Raw genomic sequence first — 25,596 nt, forward strand, 5'->3', positions numbered from 1 at the left:
TACCAACTAGGGAGTATTTGACTCGACTTCTATCCTTGGCCATTTGTGAACAGATTGCACGTTAAAAACACAATAATTTACATGATTTTCCAAATAAATATCGGTCCATTCGAGTTAGTCTGGCAAGTACTTCTTCCTGAGACGTCTTTTCCGTGAGTGTGAAAATAATCTTGTGTCACATAACGTGCATGGTAAACACGTGTGCACGGTGCTAGCATGTTGACGCTAAGCTAAGTGAAACGCATGCTTGTGTCGAGTGTACGCCGACGTTACTCGCATGCCAGCAACAAAACATCAACAAAACATCAACAGTCTTGCAGCCAAATGTTTTTTTGTTGTTTTTTTTTTTACATACAAACATTTTTTTACGCAAACTTTTTATGACTTTTCACAGCATCAACCTGGTTCTTTGTGCGCGCACACACACACACACACACACACACACACACACACACACACACACACACACACACACACACACACACACACACTGTAAGGCTGCGTTCACACTGGTGGTTCAGTATTCTGGTTCAGATAAAACTTTTTCAGTCGGATAATTTTACCATGTGAAATTTGACCAAAAGCGTGTAAAATAAACCTTTAAAGAGCACGTCTGCATGTTTAACACTGTAATGTTTTCATGTGAGCTGAGGTGGACCGACTCACAAGCACATCTTTCAAGTGGTCCGGGTCCGCTTGTGTCTGGTGCCCTTGGGTTGGGATGAAGGCGGCGTGCCAGCAGAGCAAAGAACCAGGACAGTGTGAAGGCCACCTCAACGTCAGACAGTACCTTTCAGGATTATTGCTTACAGATACAAAGTATATACAAAGTCATTACCAAGTCATTATTCAATAAATACAATGTCAATACCAAGTAAATAGAAGGTAATTACCATGTCATTACCAAGTAAATACCAAATAATTACCAAGTAATTACTAAATAATTACCAAGTCACTACAAAGTAAACACAAAGTAAAAACAAGGTAACTACCAGGTAAATACTGAGTAAAAACAAAGTACTACCAAGTAAAAACATAGTAAATACCAGGTAAAAACAAAGTAACTACCTAATAAAAACAAAGTAACTACCTGGTAAAAACTAAGTAAATACCAAGTAGCTACAAAGAAAACAAAGTGAAAACAAGGTAACTACCAAGTAAATACTGAGTAAAAACAAAGTACTACCAAGTAAAACATAGTAAATACCATGTAAAAACAAAGTAACTACTATGTAACTACTTAGTAAAAACAAAGTAAATACCAAGTAGTTACAAAGTAAACACCAAGTGAAAAAAAGGTAACTACCAAGTAAATAATGAGTAAAAACAAAGTACTACCAAGTAAAACATAGTAAATACCAAGTGAAAACAAGGTAACTACCTAGTAGAAACAAAGTAAAAACAATGTAGCTACAAAGTAAAAACAAAGTGAAAACAAGGTAACTACCAAGTAAATACTGAGTAAAAACAAAGTACTACCAAGTAAAACACAGTAAATACCAAGTAAAAACAAAGTAACTACCTAGTAAAAACAAAGTAAATACCAAGTAGCTACAAAGTAAACACAATGTGAAAACAAGGCAACTGCCAAGTAAATACTGAGTAAAAACAAAGTACTACCAAGTAAAAACATAGTAAATACAATGTAAAAACAAAGTAACTACCTAGTCAAAACTAAGTAAATACCAAGTAGTTACAAAGTAAAAACAAGGTAACTACCAAGTAAATACTGAGTAAAAACAAAGTACTACTAAGTAAAACATAGTAAATACCAAGTTAAAAAAAAGTAACTACCAGGACCTAGTAGAAACAAAGTAAAAACCAAGTAGCTACAAAGTAAACACAAAGTGAAAACAAGGCAACTACCAAGTAAATACTAAGAACAAAAAAGTAACTACAAAGTAAAAACATAGTAAATACCAGGTAAATAAAAAGTAAATACCTAGTAAAAACAAAGTAAATACCTAGTAGATACAAAGTAAAAACAAGGTAACCACCAAGTAAATACTGAGTAAAAACAAAGTAACTACAAAGTAAATACCACGTAAAACAAAGTAACTACCAAGTAAATACTAAATAAAAACTAAGTAATTATCAAGTAACTACAAAGTAAATACCAAGTAAAACAATGTAACTACAAAATAACTACCAAGTAAATACCAGGTAAAAACAAGGTAACTGCCAAGTAAATACCAGGTAAAAACAAGGTAACTACCAAGTAAAATACCAAGTAAATAAAAAGTAAATACCAGGTAAAAACAAGGTAACTACCAAGTAAAATTCCAAGTAAATACAAAGTAAATACAAAGTAATACCAGGTAAAAAAGTAACATTTCCTTGGTTTTAGTAGAAAGTCCGATTGAGGAAGTCCAAGTAGATTTCAGACTTGAGTATTGAGAGTAAAAGTCTTCAGGAGAAGAAAAGGCCACAAAAGAGGAAAAGTCTTCCCTTCTACATCAAATTCAAAATGGCGTCCGTACTTTCAGTCACTTTTCTGTCCTACACGTTTGAAGCGGCGCCGTTAGCGTCCCGCGCCTGCCGGATCCCGTAGAGCCACTTGATGACGCGGGCGTTCCTCTCGATGACCGAGATGCCGTACGGGACTCGCTCTCTGGCGGCGGCGTCCTCGTCCCGGCCGTAGTCCTCCCGGCCCGCCTCCGCCTCCTCCCCACAGTCCGAGCTGGGCGTGCTGATGCTCCGCAGCTTGCAGATGGACACGATGTCCGAGTTGGCCCGGGTGAAGCGCTCCACCCCGCCCATGCCCTCCACCTCGTCGGGGTCCAGCCCGCAGTAGTTGAAGAAGCGCTCCAGGTCGGCCGTGGCGCGCGAGTAGCGGTCGCTCAGGTCCGACTTGGAGCGGTGCAAGGAGGGGTGCTTCCGGGCCGAGCCCCTGGAGCTGGCGTTGGACAGGCGGGTGAAGGCGGGCGAGGCGGGCGGGATCATGCCTGCGCGCAGCAGCATGGGGCTGGGGGGCAGATAGGGAGAGGGGGCCATGGTTTGTGTGCCGGTTTTAGGCGGGGCTGGGTTCTGGGGGCCTGGGAGAGGTGGCACCTGGGGGTGTGGCACTTGACCCTGGGGGCTCTGTCGCGGTCTGAGTGGGGGCCTCTGGGGCTTTCTAAAATCCGCCTGGGGCCGAACATCCACCCTGCGCACCGTGACCGCGTTTGGGGAGACGTAGGCGGACGGGACAAGGATGCGAGGCGCCCGTATGGGGACAGGGGGAGGGCGGTGGCTGGGGTTGGCTACGGGGGTCCGCAGGCTGTTGGCGACATGGGAGGAGGTACAGGAGGAGGCGGGCGAAGAGCTGGCGGTGTTCAGCGGTTTGAGGTTGTTGAGGAGGCGGTTGCTCCTCTCCTGCTCCGCCAACAGGCTGCTGCCGATGCTCTTGGCCCCAGACGACGGGGACGAGGACGACGGGGACGAGGACGACGGGGAGGTGGACGAGGACGACTGGGAGGAAGGCTGGGGGGCGTCGCACACGTCATTGATCAGGTTGTTCAAAATATCCAAGTTGAGAGGCGGTCCTCTTCTCCCTCGCCCTTCCCTCATTCCGCCACCGTCCCCGCTGGCCGGGCACCGGGGACTCTTCCGGGCCGGGGGCGTGCCCATGTGGAACTGGAGCATCCTGGCCGGCGGGACCAGGGGCTTCCGGATGATCGGCGGCTTGACGGGCGCCTGGCGGGTGAGCGCCACCTGCTGGCTTTTCACGTACTTGGCCTTGTCCGCCTCCAGGCGCTCCACGGCGCTCAGCTTGCGGGTGGACGGCTCCGCCTGGCGACGGAAGTAGTCGGGACCCTTGGTCAGCAACCGGAACGGCATGGCCGAGGCAAAGGGGGCCCCGGGCAGGCGGCCGTCTGAGGGCCGCAGGGTCTCCACTGGCATGATGGCAGCGCTGAAAGGAAATAATAGTGGGGTGATTATGACCACTCTGTATTCATTATAAATTAGAGATGTCCGATAATATCGGCCTGCCGATATCATCGGCCGATAAATGCTTTCAGATGTAATATTGGAAATTATCGGTATCGGTTTCAAAAAGTTAAATTTATGACTTTTTAAAACGCCGCTCTACGGAGTGGTACACGGACGTAGGGAGAAGTACAGCGCGCCAATAAACCTTAAAGGCACTACCTTTGCGTGCCGGCCCAGTCACATAATATCTACGGCTTTTCACACACACAAGTGAATGCGAGGCATACTTGGTCAACAGCCATACAGGTCACACTGAGGGTATCCGTATAAACAACTTTAAGACTGTTAAAAATATGCGCCACGCTGTCAACCCACACCAAACAAGAATGACAAACACATTTCAGGAGAACATCCGCACCGAAACACAACATAAACACAACAGAACAAATACCCAGAAACCCTTGCAGCACTAACTCTTCCGGGACGCTACAATATACACCCCCCGCTACCCGCTACCCCCCCCACCTCAACCTCCTCATGCTCTCTGAGGGAGAGCATGTCCCAAATTCCAAGCTGCTGTTTTGAGGCATGTTAAAAAAAAACAATGCACTTTGTGACTTCAATAATAAATATGGCAGTGACATGTTGGCATTTTTTTCCCATAACTTGAGTTGATTTATTTTGGAAAACCTTGTTACATTGTTTAATGCATCCAGCGGGGCATCACAACAAAATTAGGCATAACAATGTGTTAATTCCACCACTGTATATATCGGTATGGGTTGATATCGGAATCGGTAATTAAGAGTTGGACAATATCGGAATATCGGATATCGGCAAAAAAGCCATTATCGGACATCTCTACTATAAATTCAATGCATGAGAAAGTATATATGGAACATGAATTAGCGCCCCCTGACTGCACTAAATAACCATTTTCTACTTACCTAACTCACCAGGTTTTCAATTGGAAGGATTTTGTATTGTGACTATATTGTAGTAGTATTTATAAACATTGATATTACTTATTAAGACTTTACAATGTTTTGAAGAAAATATCTTATGCTTAAAGTTGCTAGATAAAATGTTGAGTTACGAGCTTCCCTACCGCTAGTTGACGTAGCGGGTGTCAGAATGAACCCCTTAAGATCCGACCAAAAACATCCGGTCTTACTTGCTAGCATTAGCTTATAGCTAGAGATGGACAAAACTTTGGAAAAAGTGAGTGTGGAGGACAGTGCTGGGAAGAGGAAGTCGATGTCATTCATTGAATTCAAAAAAGAAATCATCAAAAAACATGACAAAGCGTGTAGCAGTTGCCGGTCCGGATTTAGAATGAGTCGATAACGCCAGCCAAGGATGTTGAATTAATAGCTAAGCGGCGGACATTTATCCATGAAAATATGAGGAAGCTGCTGATGGTGTGTTTGACAGAGAAGCAGGTGGAATGTTGTACATCAGTGGTTCTTTAACTTTTTTCCACAAAGTATCACCTTGTAAAAAAGGGGGGTATTGTCTACACATAGTTGTATTATATAAATATTGATATTTGTGTGTTGTTAATCATTAACAATACACAAATATCAATATGTATAAAATACAACTATACATTAATGATGTACAGTTGTGTTTTATATACAAATTGATATTTGTGTATTGAGAATATGTAGTAGTATTTAGTGATATTGATATTTGTGTATTAAATGAACATAAAGGGTTGCAGTGATGTTTGAGGGGACAATAAATATCTTGTGTGTTCTTTTTTTTTTTTTTTAAAGGAAACACAGCCTGAAAGAACTTTAGTTAAACTGTTAGCAGGTTTTGTGCAAATTAATGACATGCATTCAAGTAAAATGTTTAAAAACATTCATGGACAACATTCTGACAATGAAATTGCATTTTTAAGCAAATTTTAATTGTGATTAATCATGATTAATCTAAATTCCAAAATGTGACTAATCTGATTTAGAAAATAAGCATTTGACAGCCCTATTTCATAAATATTGATATCTGAGTATACATTTGTAATTTATAAATATTGATATTTGTGTATTGAGAATATGTAGTAGTATTTAGAACTATTTATATTTGGGTATTGTTAATGTATAGTTGTATTTTATACATATTGATATTTGTGTATTGAGAATATGTAGTAGTATTTAGTGATATTGATATTTGTGTATTAAATGAACATAAAGGGTTGCAGTGATGTTTGAGGGGACAATAAATATCGTTTGTGTTCTTTTTTTAAAGAAAATACAGCCTGAAAGAACTTTAGATAAAAGTAATAGCAGGTTTTGTGCAAATAAATGACATGCATTCAAGTAAAACGTTTAAAAACATTCATGGACAACATTCTGACAATAGAATTGCATTTTTAAGCATATTTTATTATGATTAATCATGATTAATCTAAATTCCAAAATGCGACTAATTGGATTTAGAAAATAATCATTTGACAGCCCTATTTCATAAATATTGATATTAGTGTATGTGAATATAAAGGTGTGTATTTTATAAATATTGACATTTGTGTATTGAGAATATGTAGTAGTACTTAGAGGTATTGATATTTGTGTATTAAATTAACATAAAGGGTTGCAGTGATGTTTGAGGGGACAATAAATATCTTTTGTGTTCTTTTTTTTTTTAAAGAAAATACAGCCTGAAAGAACTTTAGATGAAACGGTTAGCAGGTTTTGTGCTTATAAATGACACGCATTCAAGCAAAACGTTTAAAAATATTCATGAACAACATTCTGACAATAAAATTGCGATTTTAAGCACATTTTAATTATGAATAATCATGATTAATCAAAATTCCAAAATGTGATTAATCTGATTTAAAAAATGATAATCATTTGACAGCCCTATTTCATAAACATTGATATTTGTGTATGTGAGTATAAAGGTGTGTATTTTATAAATATTGATATTTGTGTATTGAGAATATGTAGTAGTACTTAGAGGTATTGCTATTTGGGTATTAAATGAACATAAAAGGGTTGCATGTTGTAAATGAAAGTGACAATAAATATCCATTGTGTTTTTGTTTTAAGAAAATGATTCTTTTGTACTTTTACACCCCCCTCCCCTCCCCCCGCAGTTTAACATGCTTACCGTCTGTGCTGATGTTGTCCTCCTGTGTTAGGCTTCTTATCCCCCACAGTCGGGCTTCAGTGGACGGCTGGTGGAAGGACGGGGTCGAGGGGGAAATTCCACATCGGGCCCCGGTCGGGACTCCGCCGCTGTGGGCTTGGTTCTGACCCAGATAGAGGGTGGGGTGGTGGTGGTGTTGGTGGGGGGGGGTTAAGCCGCCTATCGGGGTCACGGGCGGGACTGTTTAAGCAGAGATCAGCACGTCCAGATGTGATGGTCAAGACCTGGAGAGTTGGTGGAGGAGGGGGTGGGGGGGAAAGTCCAAAATCAGATGTTGTCTGGTCTGCACGCACCCACACATACACTGTCACACACACACAGCACACACGCACACACACACACACACACACAAACACACACTCTGGAAGGACTTCCTCAGTACTGAAGTGGAGCAGACGGGACAGCACTTTAATACCACGTCTGGCTCCTCCAGGCCGGCCAATCGCACGCCTGGCCGGGGAGAACGGTGTCACACGGGGGCGGGGTTAGAGGCGGCGGTCGCGCTCCCATTGGTCATCCTCCGAAAGGATCCTGACCAATGGGACCCCCCCCCCCCCCCCCTCAAGTGAGAACAAGTGAGGAGGCTTTTCATTCAAATGAAAATTCTTTGAAAAGGAGAAAGTGGGAGGAGGGCTTCAGTTTCAACGGTAAAAAACAGCTGCAATGTTCTTGTTTGATTTGAACATGGAGCTAATGTTGCTACTACTGTTCTTGTCTTCCTTGTTTGCACACCAGCAGCATTTAACAAAACATCACTTGGTCTTTATTTACCTACTTAGTCTTTATTTACACAGGGTTTCTGTCCAACCTCTGACAGTAAAGCATAAGAACTCATTGCCTTGTATAAAAGTATCAACTTATCCAAAACTGTAGAAAACACAGAACGTGACTAACACTCACCATTGCTGCGAGCCCGCAGTTTGTTTTCTAAAGAAAACTTGCGAACATCGTGCGTTGAGGCGCGTGAGTGACTTTTTTCCGTCTATTTTGTTTTGCTAGTGGTCGGCACTGAAAATCCAGTCTTGCGCAAGTAATTGGACTGGAATGACAACGCCTTCAATTGTGGAAAGTTCTAGAGAGATTATTGGAACTGGAATCCGAAACGACAGAACGACACATAATAGACACGAAAGTGGGTTGGCGTATCAGCATGGACGCGACAAAACCATACTTGAAGTAGCTGCCGGCATACAACTAATCGATTAAATCGATTAAAATCGATCATAAAAATAGTTGGCGATTAATTTAGTCATCGATTTGTTGGATCTATGCTATGCGCAGAGGCAATTTATTTATTTTTTTAATTTTTTTTATAAACCTTTATTTATAAACTGCAACATGTACAAACAGCTGAGAAACAATAATCAAAATAAGTATGGTGCCAGTATGCTGTTTTTTCCCCCCAATAAAATACTGGAAAGAATAGAAATGTAGTTTGTCTCTTTTATCCGATTATTAGTCGATTAATCGAAGTAAAAATCGACAGATTAATCGATTATCAAATTAATCGTTAGTTGCAGCCCTATTGCCAACCCTCCCGATTTTTCCGGGAGACTCCCGAATTTCAGTGCCCCCCCCCGAAAATCTCCCGGGGCAACCATTCTCCCGAATTTCTACCGATTTTCACCCGGACAACCCTATTGAGGGCGTGCCTTGTGGTCCCCGACCTTTTTGTAACTGCGGACCGGTCAACGCTTGAAAATGTGTTCCACGGACCATGGGGTTTTTATTTTATAATTTTTTTTTTTTAATTAGAAAAATATATATATTTTTTTGGCATAAAAAAATACAATCATGTGTGTTTACGGACTGTATCCCTGCAGACTGTATTGATCTATAGTGATATATAATGTAGGAACCAGAAATATTAATAACAGAAGGAAAAAACCCTTTTATGCGAATGGGGGAGGGAGGTTTTTTGGGTTGGTGCACTAATTGTAAGTGTATCTTGTGTTTAATGTTGATTTAATAAAAATAAAAAAAGGATTTTTATTTTTTATTCTTGTGCGGCCCGGTACCAATCGATCCACGGCCCGGTGGTTGGGGATCCCTGCCTTAAAGGCACTGCCTTTAGCATCCTCTACAACCTGTCGTCACGTCCGCATTTCATCCAGTCCAACGACGTGCCGGCCCAGTCACATGTTGTATACGGCTTCTGCAGACACTCGTATGTGACTGCAAGACATACTTGATCAACAGCCATACAGGTCACACTGAGGGTGACCGTATAAACTACTTTAACACTGTTACAAATATGCGCCACACTGTGAACCCACACCGAACAAGAATGACAAACACATCTCGGGAGAACATCCGCACCGTAACACAACATAAACACAACAGAACAAATACCCAGAATCCCTTGCAGCAGCCCTAACTCTTCCGGGCTACAATATACACCCCCGCTACCACCAAACCCCGCCCACCTCAACCCCGCCCCCTCACATCTCCCATCTCGAATTTGGAGGTATCAATGTTGGCAAGTATGGCTGCCGGGGTCGTTTCGATTGAATTTGCCTTGCCATTTTCATAGAATAGGATAGGACAGGATATATTTTATTGATCCCACAATGAGGCAATTATGTGGTTGCAGTGCAGTTACAAAAAAAGGTAAAAAAAAAAACACATTAAAACAAGAGGGAATCATCACAAAACACAAAGGGCATAAAATACATTAAAAGAGCACAGAGTTGATGCAACCAGCTACCACTTCAGTGGCGCCCTTTCTATGTACAACTACAAAAGTAATTCTTAATCATCATCATCGGCGGTCACTCGAACGAGTATGACGATCCTCCTGGTAGGGGTGTATCCCTTTATGGAGGATGCCTGTGCGTGACTTAGTTTAACGTGGGGGGGAGACTGATTCACAGACAGTCACCACACGATCCCTGACAGAATCGGATTAGGGTCCAGTGGCATGGAGTCCAAGACGACTGGGGAACCTTTTCTGCTGCAGCCTTCTACCGCCATTGCAGCCGTTGTGGTAGACTTTGTGAAGCTCTCGTCCATTCTGCGACAATGCTAGCTCCAGGTCTTCCTCCGCATCTCCTCCAGTCTCTCCACGCGGACTGCGGTGTGGCAAACATTCGCGCCAGGACCACCAGAATGTCTCACAGTCTGTATCCCCAGGTTGTGAGACTGCTAAATGAACAGCCTGCCTCTTTACTGCCCCCGACCATCTTATTACCTCACTCTTCACCACCTCAATAATTGTGCTCCGGCCATTGCATTGCTGCAACATCAACCTGACACCCATCAGACATCTGACTCTTCCCACCCCCACGACCCTCTATTCGCGATCTTCTTGACGATGCTTAAGGCCTACTGAAACCCACTACTACCGACCACGCAGTCTGATAGTTTATATATCAATGATGAAATCTTAACATTGCAACACATGCCAATACGGCCGGGTTAACTTATAAAGTGCAATTTTAAATTTCCCGCAAAACTTCCGGTTGAAAACGTCTATGTATGATGACGTATGCGCGTGACGTCAATCGTTGAAACGGAAGTATTCGGACACCATTGTATCCAATTCAAAAAGCTATGTTTTCATCGCAAAATTCCACAGTATTCTGGACATCTGTGTTGGTGAATCTTTTGCAATTTGTTTAATGAACAATGAAGACTGCAAAGAAGAAAGCTGTAGGTGGGATCGGTGTATTAGCGGCTGGCTGCAGCAACACAACCAGGACTTTGACTTGGATAGCAGACGCGCTATCCGATGCTAGCCGCCGACCGCATCGATGATCTGGTGAAGTCCTTCGTCGTTCAGTCCATCGCTGGAATGCAGGTGAGCATGGGTGTTGATGAGCAGATGAGGGCTGGCTGGCGTAGGTTGATAGCTAATGTTTTTAGCATAGCTCTGTGAGGTCCCATTGCTAAGTTAGCTTCAATGGCGTCGTTAGCAACAGCATTGTTAAGCTTCGCCAGGCTGGAAAGCAATAACCGTGTAGTTACATGTCCATGGTTTAATAGAATTGTTGATTTTCTGTCTATCCTTCCAGTCAGGGGTTTATTTCTTTTGTTTCTATTTGCAGTTAAGCCCGATGCTATCAAGTTAGCTCCGTAGCTAAAGTGCTTCGCCGATGTATTGTCGTGGAGATAAAAGTCACTGTGAATTTCCATTTCGCGTTCTCGACTCTCATTTTCAAGAAGATATAGTATCCGAGGTGGTTTAAAATACAAATCCGTGATCCACAATAGAAAAAGGAGAAAGTGTGGAATCCAATGAGCCCTTGTACCTAAGTTAGGGTCAGAGCGAAAAAAGATACGTCCTGCACTGCACTCTAGTCCTTCACTCTCAGGTTCCTCATCCACAAATCTTTCATCCTCGCTCAAATTAATGGGGTAATCGTCGCTTTCTCGGTCCGAATCGCTCTCGCTGCTGGTGTAAACAATGGGGAAATGTGAGGAGCCTTTCAACCTGCGACGTCACGCTACTTCCGGTACAGGCAAGGCTTTTTTTTTAATCGGCGACCAAAAGTTGCAAACTTTATCGTCTATGTTCTCTACTAAATCCTTTCAGCAAAAATATGGCAAGTATGACACATAGAATGGATCTGCTATCCCCGTTTAAATAAAAACATTTCATTTCAGTAGGCCTTTAAATGTACACTATTGTCAACCTGCACTTCAATGCAGTTTCTATGCCGCTAGATGAAGCCCAAACAAAATCTCGTTGGCATGTATGACTTAAGTGTTATTATGACAATGACAATAAAAGGAATTGATTGATTGATTGATTGATTGATTGATTGATTGATTGATTTTGAAACAGCCGGCAGCTGGTCTCCGGAGGAAATATGGCCATTGCCAAATCGCTCAACCGAGGCAGAACCAAAAGTTCACACAAAATCACCACAGAAGGCAAAAACACACGAAAACAAGAGGGTAACATCAAGATTACAAAAGGAGGACACAAAGAGCACAGAGCTCCTGCAACCAGCTGCCAGTACAGCGGCGCCGTCATGGGAAAAAAATAGAATAAAATTGCCATTATTCTTTAGCAGCCCCAACGAGGAACATGTCTCTTCTTACGTGTGCTTATTGTCTTCACGGCAGCTTTCACCAGCTTATTTGTGTTGCAGCACCACACAGATATGCCATGTCTGATTATACGCTGCCCTGTACAACGTCTGCATGATGTTGGCGCTGACACCTCGCCGCCTCCGTCCGCAAAGAACGTGCCTGCGGTCTTTTGGCCAGACGACCCCTTTGAGAACCTCCCCGTGTTACAAGTTGTGTTGCACACTTTACATGCCTGCTGCTTTCAACCACATTCATGAAACCCTTTTGACTGCATGAAAAGGTCCTGACTGAGTTACCCCACACAACCCGCCGTCACGTGATCAATGACCAGGCCCATAAATCTGAGTTAGCACTTTAGGACGCTCTTAAAAGGGAAGCGGCCACCGAGCTCAGAGCGCCACCAGCAGGCTGTTTGGTCCTCCTCTGCAGCTCTTTTAGCTATAAATGCTACTAAGAATCACAAAACAAAACTTGTACGTAAGCCAAGGACCCTTTATTGCACTGTTTTTCAACCTTTTTTGAGCCAAGGCACATTTCTTTCATTGAAAAAATGCAGAGGCACACTGCCAGCAGAAATCATTAAAAAATGAAACTCAGCAGCCGATATTGACAATAAAAAGTCGTTGTCGCAATTGTTGGATATGACTTTAAACCATAACCAAGCATGCATCACTATAGCTCTTGTCTCAAAGTAGGTGTACTGTCACGACCTGTCACGTCACACCGTGACTTATTTTGAGTTTTTTTTTGCTGTTTTCCTGTGTGTAGTGTTTTAGTTCTTGTCTTGCGCTCCTATTTTGGTGGCTTTTTGTCTTTATTTGGTATTTTCCTGTAGCAGTTTCATGTCTTTCTTGACCGCTATTCCCCACACCTGCTTTGTTTTAGCAATCAAGAATATTTCAGTTGTTTTTATCCTTCTTTGTGGGGACATTGTTGATTGTCATGTCATGTTCGGATGTACATTGTGGACGCTGTCTCTGCTCCACAGTAAGTCTTTGCTGTCGTCCAGCATTCTGTTTTTGTTTACTTTGTAGCCAGTTCAGTTTTAGTTTCGTTCTGCATAGCCTTCCCTAAGCTTCAATGCCTTTTCTTTGGGGCACTCACCTTTTGTTTATTTTTGGTTTAAGCATTAGATACCTTTTTACCTGTACACTGCCTCCCGCTGTTTCCGACATCTACAAAGCAATTAGCTACCGGCTGCCACCTACTGATATGGAATAGTAATACACGATTACTCTGTCGATCTCCAGACAGTGCAGACACTCAACAACGGCACATTATTTGCGTATTATAATTACTGGTTTTCAAAAAATATTTTAACCCAAATAGTAGGGGTGTAACGGTACGTGTATTTGTATTGAACCATTTCGGTACGGGGGTTCCGGTTCGGTTCGGAGGTGTACCGAACCAGTTTCCACACGGACATATTAAGTAGCGTAATGCACTTTGTGTAAACAATGCACACCGAGGCACAACACACGGCATGCTAACAGCTAACGGGCTACGATAGACTGACCATACGTCCTCTTTTCACCGGACATGTCTACTTTTGCGGAGCTGTCAGGGCGGAGTTTCTTAAATGCCTCAAATGTCCGGCATTTTGAGTTAGGGTTGCGTGTATTTTCAATGTACGTTCAGGGTTAAGAAGGGGTTAAAAACGAAACAAATTGTGCGCGCAGCAGCATTGGTGAGGGAGGGGCAGAGACAGAGAGAGAGAGAGAGTTATGATAAACGCGCATGCGTCGCCAGGCTCTGCTTTTTACCCGTAGATTTATCAGATTTTATTTTTTATAATCTATAGCAGGGGTGTCAAAAGTGTGCCCCGGAGGCCATTTGCGGCCCACAGCTAATATTTTAAAGGCCCACGGCACATTCTAAAAATACTATTAAAATAAACAAAAACATAACAAAAATTAAATAAAAAAGCTTAAAGGTTAAATGTAATTTAGAAAAAGTTGCAATGTTGACTAATAAAACAAAGCTATTTTTTTTTCTTTCAAACTGTCATTGCTCAAAACATAGTATTGAATCAAAATCAATGTTATTATGAATTATTGACCTATCCAAGGTTCCGATTACTTCACATCAAATATTCCACTAAGAAAAATATTTTTGGTGGAAGATTTTGCAAATTTGGTAAATAAATAACCCAAAAATGTTTGTTGTTTTCTTACAGTACCAAAAATGAACCGAACCGTGACCTCTAAACCGAGGTACGTACCTAACCGAAATTTTTGTGTACCGTTACACCTCTACCAAATAGGTGAAATTAGATCATCTCCCACGGCACAACCGACTGTATCTCACTAGTGTGCCGCGGCACAGTGGTTGAAAAACACTGCTTTATTGTATAAAACGTAGAAATACATTGACTCAACCTACCGTATTTATTGGACTAGCACCAAATTATAAAGCGCACTGCCGATGAGCGGGTCTATTCAGGTCTATTTTCAAACAAAAGGCGCAACAGATTATAAGGCCATTATTATATGATTTTTTTTCTATATTAAAATCCGATCAAACCTTATTTATGTATAACTTTTCATGCACAGGCATGTGGCAAGCACAAAGTGCTGTCCAAAAAAAAAATAGGAAAAGAAACACAACACCGCAGAACTATTAACAATAACAAAACAAAAACAAAACACAGCATGTCACTGCGCATTTGAGGAAAAACACCAAATAATACATTGATAAGTTAATACAAACATAACATTGAGAGAATAGTAATAATAATAATTGAGATAGAAAAAATAAATAACAAAACATAGGAGTTAAACATGATCAGTAAAAAGCCTGATTAAAAATATGTCTTTAGCCTTTTTTTATTTTTTCGGATACTTAACTAAAAACACTTCCTAGCTTACCAAAGTCGTACTAAAACATTTTGACAGATTTTGAAACGCCCACGATAATGTTGTGTATTCTCAATGAAACATCAAAGTTTTGGGCTTGCTTGCTAACCTGTACTTGCTAGCAGGTTAGATTTATTGAAAAGGGGGCATCGACCGGCAGCCCACACATATCTCTTATGTGTGACTGCCATCTACTGCTCGCACTTATCATTACACCATGTACCAAATAAAATTGTGGCGAGGTCAGTAAGCACAACCAAAATTAACCCGTACATTAGGCGCAGTGGGTTATAAGGCGCACTGTGGTTTTTAAAAAAAATTAAAGGATTTTAAATGTGCCTTATAGTCCAAAGAATACGGTAATTATCTACAAAAATGTTTAAATAATGTAAAAATGTGAGTCTATTGATTTTTTACTGCTTTTGAATTCAAGGTTTTATGCTGATGATTCCGATCATCCATGAGTGAGATCGGTATTGCAATAACTGTACTTTTTAAAATTTATTTATTGTGAGTTTTAAAAATATAATATAATAAATATATAAATAAAATAAATATATAATAAATAAAATAAATAAATATAAATATAATATTATTTATTTATTTAAAAATATGAACATAGTATTTGTATCCCTGTTATTCTCTTTTACAAAATACAATTGTTTGACCAAAGCAAAGTCAATAGCACACACAGTAACTAAACAAAATCGAAAACTACTACATACCGTACCACTTATTTAAAGCTTTTGGTATTTGCCCTCTGTGTTCAAGAACATATTCTCTGAGTTTGTAAACATTAATCCAAAAATTTTAAAATTAAATGAAAAAGTAAAAATATTGATTTGATCACTCTAGTATCGATCATATACTGATACTACCCTAAATATCGATACCACCATTTTATGTATCGACCACATTGTCCTCTTACATGTCGTGTACTGACTGTGACAATGCTGACACACACCAACAGTTAGTTGTTGGTATATTTTCCTCTCTCTAGACACTTTTTCATCTACATGTTGATATTTGCTTATATTCTTAAATTTTACTAAGCACTTATTTCTTGATGTTGTTTCAAGCTCGCTTAGCGGTTAGCTTGGCTACTTAGGGCTATTGCCTTCTCCTGACTTTCCATCTGTGTGTAACACGTTAAGCCTCGTACGCCAGTGATAATAATACTTGATGATACTTAAGATGTTAAAAAAAACAGTTTATTTGGTGTAATAAAGGTGATTGTTATTTACTTAGGGGATACATAATCAATTAGCTTCAAAGCCAGTCAGATAGGATCAGCGCTTGTGATTGACGATCGGCCGATCACATAATTTTTTCCCGAAAATCGTTCGATACCGATTGCCACATCCCTAATCTGAATGTTCTTTGGAGGCCTGGTTCAGCACCAACCAATCGGTTTTGTCTGTTTGGCTGCACTCTACATATGACATCATCCCTTTTCTCAACCAGATCAATCCACACATTTTAATGAGTCTTTTTATAGCTTTCTCAACATGCGAGCCTGTTTTCTCCCCCACCTCGCTGGCTTTAGCAGCTTCCTCGGCACACAGCGAGAGATCAGCGGCAGGTTCAGCGCAACAGCGAGCTTGACAGCCGACACTTAGGCAAGCTAACAGAAAACAAGCACAAGCAGGCTTTGCTTCTTTGACGTGAAAACGGTTGCTCTTCAAACTGACATGACGAGCGCCTGAAAGTAGCCATCTAATTGGCGGGGACACTTGATGACGCCACACCTGCTGCGTTCAAAGGGCTTAATGATTATCAGTGACAGACACACCTGTCTTCACCTGTTCACTCCATCTGCCAGTGAGTAAAGTACAGTATATACAAACAACCACTGTTCCCATTATGCAACCAGTCTAAATATACAGTAAATATATTTCTTAAAAGGGAACTGCACTTTTTGTTTTGCCTATAATTCACAATCCCTATGTAAGACAAGCACACGTTTATTTTTTTTATGCATTGTAACTCGTAAATTAAAGTTAGCAGAAGTCAGCCAACAATGGAGCGCTCTAAAAACATCTTTACACCTCCAACAACATGTTTTATACATGATGTAAGTATATATGTAATGTAGTAACAGGCACATTTATAATAACATGTAATATTTACGTATTTTGCTCATTTTAAGCATTCGGCAGCGCATTAAATTAGATGAAGAACGACGCATTATTCTCGCGAAGGGTTAAAAAAAAGGGTGCAATCAAGCGTGTTTTCAAGTCTTTCTCGCCATCTCCAGGTCTCGGTTGGCTGTCAAAGTTGACCAACTTCTCAATTTATTATTTTTTTATGCATTGTAAGTCGTAAATTAACGTTAGCAAAAGTCAGCCAACAATGGAGTCACGCTATTCCGCCTATGAAGTGCTCTAAAAACATATTTACACCTCCAACAACGTGTTTTATACATGCTGTAAGTATATATGTAATGTAGTGACAGGCACATTTATAATAACATGTAATATTTACGTATTTTGCTCATTTTAAGCATTCGGCGGCGCATTCATTTCATAGACTTATCAAAACGTTCCTTTTCCCTTCAACAACACTCACTACTAATCATTGCAGATTTTGTGAGAGACAACAAACATAATAAAACAAACACTTACTGTACAAAGTCTGCTCTCACTGGGATGACGACTGATAGGATATTGATATATTTTCGTTTAGATGAAGAATGACGCATTATTCTCGCGAAGGGTTAAAAAAAAAAGATGGGCGCAATCCAGCGTTTTTTTCAAGTCTTTCTCGCCATCTCCAGGTCTCGGTTGGCTGTCAAAGTTGACCAACTTCTCGATTTATGGCAACTTCCTTCTACTATACAAGTGAGAGGCATGTTTTATAATCTATAATTAACTATCACCAGCTCAGAGGAGAGAGAGCAGCTCACCAGCTCAATATATATGTCAATATAGCAGCATAAGCTAGTTATCTCTCTGTGATCAATGTTCTGCTAAAAGTAGGTCTTTAGCGTTAGCGCTTAAAATACAAACCCCGTTTCCATATGCGTTGGGAAATTGTGTTAGATGTAAATATAAATGGAATACAATGATTTGCAAATCATTTTCAACCCATATTCAGTTGAATATGCTACAAAGACAACATATTTAATGTTCAAACTGATTTGATTGATTGATTGAGACTTTTATCAGTAGGTTGCACAGTGAAGTACATATTCCGTACAATTGACCACTAAATGGTAACACCCGAATAAGTTTTTCAACTTGTTTAAGTCGGGGTCCACTTAAATTGATTCATGATACAGATATATACTATCATATATACTATCATCATAATACAGTCATCACACAAGATAATCACATTGAATTATTTACATTATTTACAATCAGGGGTGTGGAGGGAGGGGGGGTGGGGGGTGGGGAGGGGGGATATGGACATCAAGTAGTGGACATAGAGAGAGAGAGAGAGAGAGAGAGAGAGAGAGAGAGAGAGAGAGAGAGAGAGAGAGAGAGAGAGAGAGAGATCAGAAGGCATAAGAAAAAGAAAAAGTATCTGCATTTGATTGTTTACATTTGATTATTAGCAATCCGGGGAGGGTGTTAGTTTAGGGTTGTAGCTGCCTGGAGGTGAACTTTTATTGCGGTTTTGAAGGAGGATAGAGATGCCCTTTCCGTGATTAACTTTTTTTTTTTGCAAATAATCATTAACTTTAGAATTTGATGCCAGCAACATGTGACAAAGAAGTTGGGAAAGGTGGCAATAAATACTGATAAAGTTGAGGAATGCTCATCAAACACTTATTTGGAACATCCCACAGGTGAACAGGCAAATTGGGAACAGGTGGGTGCCATGATTGGGTATAAAAGTAGATTCCATGAAATGCTCAGTCATTCACAAACAAGGATGGGGCGAGGGTCACCACTTTGTCAACAAATGCGTGAGCAAATTGTTGAACAGTTTAAGAAAAACCTTTCTCAACCAGCTATTGCAAGGAATTTAGGGATTTCACCATCTACGGTCCGTAACATCATCAAAAGGTTCAGAGAACCTGGAGAAATCACTGCACGTAAGCAGCTAAGCCCGTGACCTTCGATCCTTCAGGCTGTACTGCATCAACAAGCGACATCAGTGTGTAAAGGATATCACCACATGGGCTCAGGAACACTTCAGAAACCCACTGTCAGTAACTACAGTTGGTCGCTACATCTGTAAGTGCAAGTTAAAACTCTCCTATGCAAGGTGAAAACCGTTTATCAACAACACCCAGAAACGCCGTCGGCTTCGCTGGGCCTGAGCTCATCCAAGATGGACTGATACAAAGTGGAAAAGTGTTCTGTGGTCTGACGAGTCCACATTTCAAATTGTTTTTGGAAACTGTGGACGTCGTGTCCTCCAGACCAAAGAGGAAAAGAACCATCCGGATTGTTATAGGCGCAAAGTTGAAAAGCCAGCATCTGTGATGGTATGGGGGTGTATTAGTGCCCAAGACATGGGTAACTTACACATCTGTGAAGGCACCATTAATGCTGAAAGGTAAAAACAGGTTTTGGAGCAACATATGTTGCCATCCAAGCAACGTTACCATGGACGCCCCTGCTTATTTCAGCAAGACAATGCCAAGCCAAGTGTTACATCAACGTGGCTTCATAGTAAAAGAGTGCGGGTACTAGACTGGCCTGCCTGTAGTCCAGACCTGTCTCCCATTGAAAATGTGTGGCGCATTATGAAGCCTAAAATACCCCAACGAAGACCCCCGGACTGTTGAACAACTTAAGCTGTACATCAAGCAAGACTGGGAAAGAATTCCACCTGAGAAGCTCAAAAAATGTGTCTCCTCAGTTCCCAAGCGTTTACTGAGTGTTGTTAAAAGGAAAGGCCATGTAACACAGGGGTGAACATGCCCTTTCCCAACTACTTTGGCACGTGTTGCAGCCATGAAATTCTAAGTTAATTCTTATAGGTTTATGAGTTTGAACATCAAATATCTTGTCTTTGTAGTGCATTCAATTGAATATGGGTGGAAAAGGATTTGCAAATAATTGTATTCCGTTTATATTTACATCTAACACAATTTCCCAGCTCATATGGAAACGGGGTTTGTAACAATATCACTAATACTTGGTTGATATTCCGGTCACAAAATGTAAATGGAGTATTGTTGGCACTTTTCGGGTGTGTTTCAGTGGGTTTTATGGGCGCAATAGACGCAATGACGTCATGACTCCCATTAACTGAATTGTTAGCTGACCGTGCGAGCGTTTATTTACGAGTTAGAATTTATTTGAAAAAAAAAAGACATACGTGTACTTGTTTTGTGAATGATGGGGGAAATTTTATAAAAAGTGCAGTTCCCTTTTAAGGAACCTCCACTGTAGTCATGGTTAACTTCTCTTAGGAAACACTGTGGCAAAAGTAGATACTATTAGTTTTGTGTTTCCATTCATAGAATTCCCCTCTGGAGAAGAAATTAAATGTGCGGTCCTACAAACCTCCATCACCATCAAGCTTGTCATTAACCTTGGAGAGGTCCATATTTAGAGAGCTTTTCCATGTCCGCAAGACACATTTCTTACCTCACCAGGAATGGTGCAAATTTGTCTGGCGCTGCAAAGATGACGCGAGTTTGTGTTATAAAAAGCTGCAGTTACGCTCTGTTATTTAAAGCCTTCATCCCTGCCTCTTGCGTTAGACTAGGCTACACAAATCAGCGATAAATAAATAATAAAAGCCAACGGTAAGTCAAAATGTTACTGTCGACTGGGGCACCAAAACAACGTGATCTGGTCCTACACTGGTTCCTAGGCCTAAAATCTATATGGCGATATATACTAATACCTCTTGCAATAACGATATACTACTTGGCACATAAATGATAGAACCATTTCAAAACGTGTTAGAAAGGCTCTTAATTTGGCTGCTAAGATTTACGGTAACAGTTAATTTTGCCCAAACTATTATTAATGAGAACTTATTTTCTGTTTGTTTAGTTTTCATTAGTTTGGTGTGATATTAGAAATTTGGATATCGATCCTGTCACGGCCCGGGCGCATGCCAATGTGCACTTATCAATGAGCCTCACGGCCGCTCATCTCCTGCACGCGTCACTCCGGCGGCAGAAAGCAGCTGCAATCAATCAACACTCAGTGCACCTGTCAGTGATGAGCTTACTGGGCTTCTTAAGCCAGTGCAGACCTGCGTTCCGGGCCAGAACGTAATCCTCTGTTTGCGTACAGTAAGCCACGTCATGCTCTATGCTCACTCTTGCTCGGTGTGTTTTCTTCCCCGTTGTATTGATTGTCTTGTGTCCTCCTTGTCGATCCTACTGCAGACCTCCGTTCCCACGTTGACGAGCTGTGTCTCTCGTCTTTTTCCTTGTTTCCTCTGCCTCCCTGACTGCCTCTTTGATCTCGAACTCCCGCTTGGACACGGACCTTCTACGCCCTGCTTAGCCCCCGACTTCCTGCTTGTTTGGCGGATCTATGAGCCTGCCCTGCCCCCTTTTGGACTTGCCACTCGCTCAACATTTACGGTAACACTCAACAGTTAATTCCTACACATAGTCACACACATACACACTCTTGGATTTTTGTCACACTCCATTTCCCTTGGTTTATTAATATTATTGTTTCAATACATATATATATATATATATATATATATATATATATATATATATATATATATATATATATATATATATATATATATATATATATATATATATATATATACATACATATATAATAAATCACAATAAATATCAAGCCCAAATCACAATAAATATCAAGCCCTTGTTGTGTGTGCCGTCTCCCCGCCGTTAGTAACAGATCCAATACCAAGTAGTGATACGGGCTGTATTGGTCATACAATGTTCGTACTTTTTCAGGATCAATAAATGATAATACATTTTTTAAATCACAAATCTAGTCCAATAATATCAATATAAAGCAACATTTTTAATAATGCTAAGAGGGCAAAATAACTAAAAATCAAACACTACTATTGTCTCTTTGTTTCCTGAATTTGTACACAATAACCAAATCGACAAAAATCGATTTTGTGATAACAAAAAATAAATAAATCGCATCACTCTATGTCAAACATATACTGATACTATACTTGGTATCGTTACGGACTATATCAGTATCGATATGCCCACTCGTTTACATTGAAGAGCTCTAGCTTAGCGGTTAGCTTTTTTGTATACACCTATGGTAATGGTACTTGTAAGAAACACCAATTATTTGCCGCCGTGGAGACAAGGATTAGTGATTTAAAAGCTGCACTGTGGAGGGACATTAGCTGCGAGGGCGCTAGTTTGCGCTAAGGACGCCTTTGTTTGCTTGTGCTGTAAAATGTGCAAGAGAGAGCTAGAACGTGTCATCAACATGCATTATCACTACAAAGCAATAGTATTAGAAGCTCCATCGTCGGCCAAATTTATATTATTATCGTTTAATGTCTATATCGCGCAACCCTAGTTCCTAACAACTCTGCATATGCAATGATTGAAGGAACAACTAAATCATAATGTAGATAACAAGAACACTGACATTAACACACTTGACATTACTGTCGCATTTCTGACTGCAATCCTCGCCAGTTACATATGATAAGCGCCTTTTATCAAAGAAATGCGTGAAAGAATCTACAAGGTCAAAACCCGTGGTACGCTCGCTCCAATAAGGACGTGTCAAAAGATAACAAGACAGGCAAAGACGGCAGACTTTGCTATCCAAGGATAAAGGCTACAACAACACAATTTTGGTTGGGTGTCCGGCGCTCTCACTGGAGCCGGTTCCAGGTTCAGTCATTGCAGCAAAAAGCGTTTCAGTCGTAACTGTCTCTTTAATAGAAAGAAAAGACAACAAAAGGGTGAAAAGATTCGATTGAGCTGATATAAATACAAACGCTAAGTGCCTGCCTTTTAAGAAGGTGTCGACCTGCAAATTTGCTGAGGCCATTCCAAAAAAAGAGCAGCCGTTGTCATGCATTTCCAAGTGGCTCCTGGTGGGCTGAATGGAACATAAGAGTCGCGCAACGATCACCCTGTCAATGGTTTGAATGGGGGCAGTCCAATGGCTGGGGCATGGGGGTGGGGTGTAAACAGAGTTGTTGGGCCAGAAATTTGGCTAGTCACAAACATATACAAGAGTGTTTAAAGTATCACGTATGTGTGTGTGTGAGAGAGAGAGCTACTATGAAAAAAAGCAAGAAAACAAAAACACTCCTCAGCCTGTCTACCGTCCATGTTTGCCACTGCAGCTCCAACGGACGAGATTTCCAAAAAAAACAAAGCGCGCCACAGGAACCCACCGCAGCCTCAGACCAGGGAATGATGGTTGCATTTTATCACGGAAACTCTCACAATTCCGCGGCTGTTCAGTTATGCTCACCGCAGTGGCTGCACAATCGCATTGCTGATATTAATGTGCATGAGGACACATGCACACGGTGTGGGGGGGGGGGGGATGGAGCCCATGAGGGGCCACAGCTGATTCTGGTCCGCATCCAGCCGGCCTGTTTTTTCCTCACGCTTGAGTTTTTGGGGAGTAGTTGAAGTAGTAATGAGGAGGTAAGGATGGGGAAACATCGTCAATGTAAAAATAAACACGGCCACCAAAGAGCATTCACGTGCATGTGTGTGCTCTGTGACGCAGGATGTCCTGTCGTATCGCAGTGGCCGTGATCCCGCCGGACGTTGCCCTCAGATAGTACACAAAAACAACAGAAGTGGCGTCTAGAGTAGAGGCATGGTTTAGGGTGGGGAGGGAAGAAATGGTGACATGTTTCAAGTGGGGAATAATCACCTTTCTTTTTGTCATGTTTGGTTGATTGAACCTTTTATTAGTAGATTGCACAGTACAGTACATATTCCGTACAATTGACCACTAAATGGTCACACCCGAATAAGTTTTTTAACTTGTTTAAGTCGGGGTCCACTTAAATCGATTCATGGTACAGATATATACTATCATCATAATTAGAGATGTCCGATAATATCGGCAGGCCTATAAATGCTTTAAAATGTAATATCGGAAATTATCGGTATAGTTTTTTTAATTATCGGTATCGTTTTTTGTTTTTTTTATTATTAAATCAACATAAAAAACACAAGATACACTTACAATTAGTGCACCAACCCAAAAAAAAAACCCTCCCCTATTTACACTCATTCACACAAAAGGGTTGTTTATTTCTGTTATTAATATTCTGGTTCCTACATTATATATAAATATATATCAATACAGTCTGCAAGGGATACAGTCCGTAAGCACACATGATTGTGCGTGCTGCTGGTGCACTAATAGTACTAACCTTTAACAGTTAATTTGACTCATTTTCATTAATTACTAGTTTCTATGTAACTGTTTTTATATTGTTTTACTTTCTTTTTTACTCAAGAAAATGTTTTTTATTTATCTTATTTTGTTTTATTTTTTTAAAAAGGACCTTATCTTCACCATACCTGGTTGTCTAAATTAGGCATAATAATGTGTTAATTCCTCGACTGTATATATCGGTATCGGTTGATATCGGTATCGGTTGATATCGGTATCGGTAATTAAAGAGTTGGACAATATCGGAATATCGGATATCGGCAAAAAGCCATTATCGGACATCCCTAATCATAATACAGTCATCACACAAGTTAATCATCAGAGTATATACATTAAATTATTTACATTGTTTACAATCCGGGGTGTGGGATGTGGAGGGGGGGGGGGGTTAGGTTTGGTTGATATCAGCACTTCAGTTATAAACAATTGCATAATCAGAGAAATGTACATTGAAACAGTGTAGGTCTGACTTGGTAGGATATGTACAGCAAGTAGTGGACATAGAGAGAGAGATCAGAAAGCATAAGAACAAGTATCTACTTTTGATTATTTACAATCCGGGGAGGTGGGATGTGGAAGGGGGAGGGTGTTAGTTTAGGGTTGAAGTTGCCTGGAGGTGTTCTTTTAGTGCGGTTTTGGAGGAGGATAGAGATGCCCTTTCTTTTACACCTGTTGGGAGCGCATTCCATATTGATGTGGCATAGAAAGAGAATGAGTTAAGACCTTTGTTAGATCAGAATCTGGGTTTAACGTGGTTAGTGGAGCTCCCCCTGGTGTTGTGGTTATGGCGGTCATTTACGTTATGGAAGTAGTTTGACATGTACTTCGGTATCAAGGACGGCGTGGCGCAGTTGGGAGAGTGGCCGTGCCAGCAACCTGAGGGTTCCTGGTTCAATCCCCACCTTCTACCAACCTCGCCACGTCCGTTGTGTCCTTGAGCAAGACACTTCACCCTTGCTCCTGATGGGTCGTGGTTAGGGCCTTGCATGGCAGCTCCCGCCATCAGTGTGTGAATGTGTGTGTGAATGGGTGAATGTGGAAATAGTGTCAAAGCGCTTTGAGTACCTTGAAGGTAGAAAAGCGCTATATAAGTATAACCCATTTACCATTTAAGGAGGTGTAGCAGATTTTATAGACTAGGCTCAGTGCAAGTTGTTTTACTCTGTCCTCCACCCTTAGCCAGCCCACTTTGGAGGAGTGGGTAGGAGTGAGGTGGGATCTGGTGTTAACATATCAAAAACAAAACACAAGTCTTGATTGACCTAATTTTATAGAGTATGATGAAAAATAATCCAACAAAGAAAGTTGCCAGTGCC

General features: G+C 40.9%; 1 protein-coding gene across 3 annotated transcripts in view; it reads right to left on the reverse strand.

Annotated features, from left to right (window-relative positions):
* Positions 1–307: 307 nt before the first annotated feature.
* The window catches only part of wu:fa11c10 (protein FAM110A), a 119,622-nt gene continuing 94,333 nt past the window's right edge, over positions 308–25,596 (reverse strand). For all 3 annotated transcript variants that reach the window (XM_062052603.1, XM_062052605.1, XM_062052606.1), the window contains 2 exons: positions 7,033–7,295; positions 308–3,892 (listed from right to left, as the gene is read on the reverse strand). In XM_062052603.1, coding sequence (XP_061908587.1) covers positions 2,500–3,882 — 1,383 coding nt within the window. In that variant the 5' untranslated portion in view covers positions 3,883–3,892; positions 7,033–7,295 and the 3' untranslated portion in view covers positions 308–2,499. The remainder of the gene's footprint in view (positions 3,893–7,032; positions 7,296–25,596) is intronic.

The sequence above is a fragment of the Entelurus aequoreus genome, linkage group LG07 (genome assembly GCF_033978785.1).
Source record: "Entelurus aequoreus isolate RoL-2023_Sb linkage group LG07, RoL_Eaeq_v1.1, whole genome shotgun sequence".
Lineage (NCBI taxonomy): Eukaryota > Metazoa > Chordata > Actinopteri > Syngnathiformes > Syngnathidae > Entelurus > Entelurus aequoreus.